The following is an 8745-nucleotide window of genomic DNA, read 5'->3' as shown; positions in this document are numbered from 1 at the left end:
ACGGCCTTACTAGGTCAGACCAATGGGCCATCTAGCCCAGAATCCTGTCTCTGACAGTGGCCAGTACCAGAGCTTCAGGGGGAGTGATCCACTGGTCTTCCCCTCCTGGCAGTCAGAGATTTAGGATTGCCCAAGCATGTGGTTGCATTCCTGACTATCTTGGCTAATAGCCATTGGTCGATCTATTCTCCATGAACTTATCTAGTCCTTTTTTTAACGGAGTTTATTTTTGGCCATCACAACATCCCATGGCAATGAGTTTCACAGGCTAGTTGTGCGTTGTGTGAAGAAGTACTTCCTCTTATTTGTATTAAACCTGCTGCCTGTTAATGTCATCAGGTGACCCCACATTTTTGTATTGTGTGAAAGTGTAAATAACACTTCTCTGTTCACTTTTTCCACACCACTCATGATTTTGTAGACCTCTATCATATCCCACCCCCCCTTAGTCACCTCTTTTCTAAGCTGAACAGCACTAACATCCCTTTGTGTGGGAAAGCCGTTTCATACCCTGGATCATCTTTGTTGCCTTTCTCTGAACCTTTTTGTATTTTATTTATGGAATCAAAATCCAGTAAGCAATGTCCCCAGTCCCGATAATGTTCAAAAGTGCTGAAGTTTGCCTTGGGTCTTTGTATTAGCAAGTATAAATACAAAAACATTTAGCACTGACTAGTAGAATGTAAGGAAGCTGTGCAGTTATTGCAGACGAGGAGCCTAGTTAAACTCTAGAAAGTCGCCTAAGATAGTAGAAAAGCAGTTCATACACCTGTTGTGAAGCGCTGACACATGAAATAGGGAGATGCACATTTTAGACAGGTGACCTAAGCATCACAACTTTCAAACACCTTAGAGATGAGCAAGTCCTAGCCAAGGGAAGAATTGGAGATGCCAGAAAGAATACTGAATTCCTGAAAACAATGCCAAGTTCATCCCCAAATTTATCAGCTATTCAAAATGATGAGTAACAACAGAAAATATGGCCTTTATTCCAATTCCTGGGCTTAACCTATAAATGACATAGTTATAAAAGTCTATCCCCTGGCCGTTTTCTGGGCTTCCCCTTAGTCAAAATAAGAGACAGCGAGCATCTTTGCCGCTGCAGTTATGCGAAGGATTTAACTAAATGCCTTTGTTTTAACTATTAATTGCCGGATTCAAAAGACACCACACTGTAAGAAGAGTCACATTTACCAGTGCAGTGCAGCCCGGGAGGGCCCAATCCAGCAAATATTTACATGCACAAGAACCTTTTCAGACAGGAGTAGGTCCATTGAATTCCGTGTATAAAAGATGACAGGTTTGGACCGTTCAAAGGTAAGCTGTACTCTGGGATCTTATCAACTGACCCTACGGTCACTACACAAGCTAAACTCTGAGCAAAGTCAACAGGACTTTTGCCTGCATAAGGGACTCCAAGATCAGGTTCTAAAATGGAGACAGAATTTAATTTCTAACAAATATGTGAAGGAGTGTTTAAAGATTACATACAACAGCATTTCAAATGCAAGTGCTACAATGTGCTTATAAAATTCATAGACATGTACAGAGCACACAAGCTCTATAAAAACTGTACACTACAAATATAGTATAGTATATACAAAATACAATAAATACAGCAAATTCGTATCAATGTGGCAAAAGAAAAAATATTGCTTTCAGATTACTATAATCCTGTATTTCTGAATCCTGTTGTGGAAAATGGTGCAGAACAATTAATTTTATCTCGGAAGGAAATGTCCTGAAATTTACAATGAATAAAAGGTGTTTTAAAGGTCTGTTCCAGGATGTGCACGTACTGTATTTTAACACACTACACCTCAGAACTCAGTGTTCTGTTTAAAGCAAAACTGCACAGTGGAATGTCAATTTATGAATGTTTATTTTACTAAAAAGCTAATGAGAGAAACTGTTATTATGAAATTAGGGCCCTGAAAATAGCCAGGGGAGAAGGTCACTAGAGCTAAAGCTTTAAAATATTTTTTTTTTTTAAAAGGGATTTTTATTTTTTAGTAATTATAGTTCTTAAAACCTTTTCCCATTTTTAAGGCAATATTCAACCAACCTCTGGGATTCTATTTAGAGCTGAGTCTTGGCATGAACTAAGATTTGGACAGCACTCCTCCTTGAAAAGTCTAGACTTATGAGTAAACAGAAGGAAGGCCAAATTTCACCAAGGGTACCGGCTCTCCCCTCTCAGTATACACGGCTTTTGTTAGTGTCTCCAAGCATCATTTTGGTGGGCTGAGCTACAGAGGGGAAATCAGTCTCAAGACTATACTCCTCCCCTAATGCTACCAGCAGTGGAGCTACACTGGTGGCAAATAATGGGTCACAAATTTCCTAGAGCGAGACAACCTATGAGGTATACCATATTTTCCTTCTCTTGCAGTCAGTGCTCCTGCTAATACCTAAGGAAGCTGCTTGTCCACACACACAAGGAAGGGCATACAGTTAAACATTTTACTATGCATTTACACTAGTGTTGTTAGTAACAATTTAACGAGCTTCAAATTCCTGTGGTTATACAATCTGTTCCCTTCTAATCAAGAAGTATTTTCTCCTGCAACAGACACTTCCCCCTCCCACTCTATAGCCTTTACTGGTAGCAGGTTTCGCTTAGCCCACTCTTACAATATCAAACAATTCTATCTAAAAGAACCTTTTGCCATCCCCACAGACTACTGGGCAGTGGAGCAACAATCTTATTCAGCTCTTTGGGAGGAAAGTGACGTAGAAGTGCAGCATGTTATGTTAAAAGTTAAACAATAAATAGACTGGGTTAACACTTCAAACAGTTGCTCACGAACACATAGCTGCAGAATAAGCTAGACTGCGGGTGAAATTCCAGCCCCACTGAAATCAATAGCAAGACTTCTATTGAATTCAACAGGGCCAGGATTTCACAATGCGTTTTTATGAATAGGTTTGTCTCTTATTTGCAGTTCAGAAAGTGTTACGTTGTCTGAGCAAATAGGATGGAGAAATCATTGATGGAGACTACGTGGCTGTCAAAGAGGCTATTTAAACAGCAACTTTTCTGGCACTTTGGTGACTTAAAATTAAAATTTATTGGGAACTTTAATTGTCTATTGGAGAAACACATTTTGGTATATGTACTGCACTAACTGTGCACAGCAAATGCAGGTCGTAAAACCCACTGAAAAGTGTAGTAAAAGCCTTTGAACAGTAACTTCTCTCCTTCTAGAGAAACTATTTTTCAAAGCTACACTTCCTGGTAGCTTTTACTCACAGACATGTATTGTTATAAGGGCTGATCCAAAACCTACTGAAGTCAATCAGAATCTTTCTATTAAACTTCACTGGGAGTCGAATTAGGTCCTAAATGAAGTATAAATTATTGTTACAGAAAAATAATTTGCATAATCTCAGTTTAGAAACATAGCAGTTTTGAGCTGAAGCATCCAAGAGAAATGACTAGCTTTTTACAGTTCTGTAAGTTAAATGACCAAAATTATTTTGTCCACTTTTGCTAAAACAAAATTTGCCCCCTCAACCAATAACCTGCCTCCCAGAATGATTAGAAACCCCTGAACAGATGGGATTGCTGTAGACACATTGATGGTACTATAATTAAGGTTCAGTCAATGGGTGTTGCTGAATTACTATCAAATCATGTTAGTATGTGGCATAATGGATAATTACAGTCTTCAGAGAATGGGATGATTTTTTGCTTTACAAGATGTTAGGGTGGATAACAGAGAACAAGGCAGTTGACAAAAACTTTTCAGATTCTTGTCCTGCTTATAAACTGGGCACCTTATGGGTAGAGAGAAACTACAGGTTGGGTCTTGCAGGATTCAAAATATGTTCCTGGCCTGCACTGGTGACTCTCCAATGTTATTTCTGAATTAAACAACTCTGGTAGAGTTTTAATTTAGGGAAATTGCTATTTCACAAGTTCACTGCTCCAGGTGTGTATCTGTTCACGAGTCTGTCTAATCATATTTATAAAATAATTGTTTTGGAAGTACAATCTGCTTTTTTAAACATGACTAACTGACAGAATAATTTATGCTTAAGCCCTTGCTATAAATGTCTAACAGGTATTCTGTATAAACAGGTATATTTTTCTATGTATATGTAGTTATAATAGAATATAAAAGCTGCTACCTGAAATATTCATTATACTGATCGTATCAGACTTGGATCTGGAGATAAGACAGCCAACCCAAAGGAATGTAAGAGCAGTTAAAGTTTTTCTAGAAAGAGCATATTGTTTACCCACATCATTCTGTGGCTACGTAACATTGGCCAGCTAGAGAATTTCAAGGTGTCTAGTAAAGGAATACTTTTAGCTGCTCAAGACTTACTTTCTACTTTAATTTTTGTTAGCTGTACATTAGAACAGTTGGGTTGTGACACTCCTATGACACAAACTTAACGACAGCAAGGCTACTGTGATTGCAATACAGCTATTGTGTTTCTAATATTCAGTGATGTGTTTCAAAGCCTAAATATGATAATTTCTCTGTAGATTTGTTTTGATTTGCTGGAGTGGTGCAGAAATACACATAGTAGACCTATACTGTAGGTAAGTGATACTATAGTCTTATTGTAGTTCTATTTCTATACAACTAGTACTTATTTCCTCTCAATCAGGTATGTAGTGACACTATGACTTTTACTGTGTCACACAACCAAGCAAGTTTTGGCAAAGAACAATTACCAACAAATTGTATAGTGACTTCATTAAACTGATAAAGTCACATGATACAATGATTGCATTCCCTAGATGTTTGGGGAGTATTTGTAAGTGAACATTAGCTTTGGTTCAAAGGAACAGATACCTCAAAGCTTTGTTCTGAAAACCTGATTTAGTTTGAATCAGAAGGGCTAGAGTCTCAGCTATGCTCCGCGGAAGGGCCAAAAGAGCCAGTTGTGGCTTCCTGATCCTGGGGCCAGTTCCTTACTTGTCCTAGCATCCAGGATGCTCTTGTTACACTAGCTACCACCCTAGTCCCATGGGACAATACACTGGCCAGGGACAGTCGAAGCATGCTATATTTTGGCCAGGATCTCTACATTGGTTGCTGCTGCAGTGGATAGCTCAGGATCTGGCTATGCTGGATCTATACTACTAGGGACGCCCCCAAGCTGAGAGAATCCTCATCAGGGAAGGTTCGGCTGCTTTCTGCTCCCTCCATGCTATCGGGGAAGTGCAAAAGGACAGGCCAGAGGCGCTGTCCCCAAAAGACTGCACATCACCAAAAGTGAGATGCAGGTTCTTGGGATAATTATACACAACACTGCACAGAGAGAACCAATATCTAAGCTTTAACTATTGGGTAAATGAAGCAGTCAAACACTATTTGTGGTTGATAAACAGCAGTGTGTAGTTCAGGTGAAATGGATGATATGGGGCTCCTATCACTTGTAAACAAATCTTGGAAATGTTGTGCATCACATAAAACTTGCTCAGTTATGGAGACAAAGGAAACAAGTACTTCTCATGTCATCGCTTTGCATATGTTCTGCCAGTGCTTTTATTCAGGCCCCCTTTTGGGGTAGGGATCTTGCTTCCTACAGAGGGGGATCGAAACTTTGTTGCTGTAGGACCGGATTTGGTTATGGTTAATCCTGCTGCTTTGCCTGGGAAAAGAACATACAGATTGTCAATCACAAACCAATACTGCACATCTCTTGCATTTCAAGTACATGCCTGAGCTACAACATTGACCAAAGTCAATCTTAGTATTTCTAAGTGACAGGATTATTCACAGGCGTGGTAATAGGAGATGGATCGTAAATTTGAATCCAGGCCAGGGAGTAAACATTAACATCTGACATCAACATACCATCAGTTTGTTCAGAGACCCACCATATGTGACACGAGTCCATGGTCAGAGTTCAGTTCCCATCTACCTACCTGCCTCAGGCATTTGTATGATGCTTATCAACCCAGTGTCCTCATTTCTAGTTCTCTACAGGACAGATAAAGACTACCTATTCACTTCACTCCATTCCATAGTTAGGATTAGATTAGCATCTCTAATTGGCCCCTCTCAAGCCTGAGGCACATTGACAGTATAGCATTTAAGCGGCTGCCTGTGCACTACTGGATCTGTTCGGTTCATAGCATACCGTAGGATACAAGAGAGCAACTACAGCAAGAAGAGTCTTTGGGGCATGCTGCTCCATAAAATGAGACAAACGATAAGACAAAATGAAAAATGATGCAACTTCTCCATTCCATTACAACAGCGCATCTGTGCTGAAGTCATTGAGATTGACTGGAGTATCAGAGGGTAATTTGCCCTCTGTGTGTGCTATTCTATACCAACATATTTAGAAATACAGAGTCAGCATATACAAATACTTGAATAATGCATTGAATGGTTATTGACTAAGGATCAACCTGCTTTCTAGAATAGAGCCTTCTGCTTAAATAAGTGAACAAAGTGAAAAGCATAGTAATCACAAGGAAATCCATACCAGGCTGCATCAGCAGGGTTTTGTTTAGTGTATGCGCCCTCCGCAGATTCATTCTACAGCCATCTTTGCCCATTAGGTGAGATTTCCAGGCCTATGATAAATTAAGAAACAAGTGGTGTTACAAAAGCAGAGAAATAGCAGGTCTTTCATACGAACGTTATTTCTGTATCTACACATATGAGCAGGCGTGCGCACGCACGCACACACATTTTTTACAGCATCAAAGGAAAAATGAAATGCTAGGTGTTATTTTACTGAGAAAAGCAAGCAGATTTCAATAGTTTTGGCCTGCACTGAGGACAAAATCAGGAACATCTCACAGTCAGCTTGGGTTTAAGATGACACGCTGTCTCATTCTTTTGCCTATTAACTACTGTCTTGATCAGATTTAGAAAAGACCTCTGAATGAAAGCCAAACATGGATAATCAATTCCTGCTGTAACCTGAACAAGCCTAAATGTAACTCCATCAAATCACTTACCAAAGGAAATTAAAGTGGGGGGAGAATTAGAGGCACCACTTTCTGCTCCAAGGCTGATTTCAAAAGAAGCAAGGCGGCCATTAAAATCTTTTAGAACAGCCTTTGAAAGTAGTTTGCTACCAGTTTGCATTTACTATCATTGTTCTAAGCAACACAGAGTCTTGTGGCACCTTTAAGACTAACAGCTGTATTGGAGCATAAGCTTTCGCGGGTGAATGCCCCCTTTGTCGGATGCATGCGACGAAGTGGGCATTCACCCACGAAAGCTTATGCTCCAATACATCTGTTAGTCTTAAAGGTGCCACAGGATTCTCTGTTGCTTTTTACAGATCCAGACTAACACGGCTACCCCTCTGATACCTGATATCTATCATTGTTCTAGAATCTGAAGCCACAGGCAGAGACTCCAGGCACTTTTTGATATGGTTATGTTCAGGCAATGTAGGTAATTTCAGTGTTAAAGGACAAATTATTGAAGTCTTAGTAACAAGACTAGCAAGACCAATTTGACACTACACTCATTTTCTCTCACCTCCTCTCCTGGGGCGAAGTTTTCATGGCACAATGGACAATGGTTTGCCACCTTTTCTGGTTTTGCAGCTGAAATGATTAGAAAGAAAAAAAAGTTACGCTATTGCCACGTGCTTTGCCAAATGCAAGAGGAACAGATTGATCTCTGCCAGTTTCTGTGAGCAAGAGATGGAACTGGCTGCTATTCTACCTTCCCCTGCCTAGTCAAGAAACCGATCTCGTGATCAAGAGAGAACAGCTAACACGGAAGTGCCTTCAGCTTGTTCTACAGTGACGAGGAGCAAACTAAACTGTGGAGCAATCTTCAGGGGTTTTCTGTTCTTGCTCCGTAGACACTCCCACATGCGTTAATAGGAGCTAAGTGCAGGGAGCACTGAAAAGCAAAAACATTTAGGCCAAAAATATTAAATCCTTAGCCTCAAGTTAGGATTCCAAATCCATAGTTCAGCACCTACATAGAAGTGGCCTGATTTTCCAAAGGAATGGAGTCCTTGCAGCTCCCCCTGGCGTCACTTATTCCATTTGAAACTACTCACGATTGCAAGTCTTTCCCTTCACGTGTTTGGGCAGTTCCTCTTTTGGAATGGCCTCGCTACAGCGCTGACATTTCCCAAAGCCATCTTTTTTATCACACTCAGTCAGCAAGTGCTCGGTCAGGCTTGCTATCTCCACCACCTGCAACAGGAAACCAGACAGGTGGCTGAGAATACAAGAGATACAGGAATAGACTTGTATTATGCTATGAAATTAAGAATAATATTTTCCAAAGATCTCAAGTGACTTTAGAGCTCAAATCTCATTTTTAAAAGTGACGTAGGCACTTACAAGCCTAAATGTCATTGAAAATCAATGAAACTTGGGCTCCTAATTCACCTTTGAAAATGGGGCTCAGGGTAAAATTTCAAAAATGCCTAAATCTGATAAAACTCTGCTTGTGCTTCTTACACATGTAACCTGCAAATTTAAAGTGAAAATGTATCATTATAGGCTTAAAAATAAAACAAGGAAAGATAACTTAAAACTTGTTCCTGTGTTTAACTCTATTCTTACCTTTAAATACAGTTGTTAGAAATGATTCCATGTATTGTACTCTGTATGAACATAGAAGTTGCTAACACTGCATGTATGTACAGGCAGGCACTGAGACAAAACAGGAACACATGCTTCTTTCTGGGATAATCTTTGCACAACATAGCTAGCAGCGTCTAGATAGATGCTTCAAAGCCACCTTGACTGCCAGTGGTTGAGTAAAGAAATGAAAGATTCACATTAAACAC

At 39.9% G+C, this 8745-nt stretch overlaps 1 protein-coding gene across 2 annotated transcripts in view; it reads right to left on the bottom strand.

Annotated features, from left to right (window-relative positions):
• Window positions 1–5197: 5197 nt before the first annotated feature.
• Window positions 5198–8745, bottom strand: part of CEP104 (centrosomal protein 104) — a 30886-nt gene continuing 27338 nt past the window's right edge. For both annotated transcript variants that reach the window (XM_024207833.3, XM_024207834.3), the window contains 4 exons: window positions 8005–8143; window positions 7470–7537; window positions 6457–6547; window positions 5198–5613 (listed from right to left, as the gene is read on the bottom strand). In XM_024207833.3, the coding sequence (XP_024063601.2) occupies window positions 5477–5613; window positions 6457–6547; window positions 7470–7537; window positions 8005–8143 (435 nt within the window). In that variant the 3' untranslated portion in view covers window positions 5198–5476. The remainder of the gene's footprint in view (window positions 5614–6456; window positions 6548–7469; window positions 7538–8004; window positions 8144–8745) is intronic.

Source organism: Terrapene carolina, unplaced genomic scaffold (assembly GCF_002925995.2).
Source record: "Terrapene carolina triunguis isolate 2854851 unplaced genomic scaffold, T_m_triunguis-2.0 Scaffold714, whole genome shotgun sequence".
Classification (NCBI taxonomy): Eukaryota; Metazoa; Chordata; order Testudines; family Emydidae; genus Terrapene; species Terrapene triunguis.
This window is presented reverse-complemented; position numbering and strand designations above follow the sequence as displayed.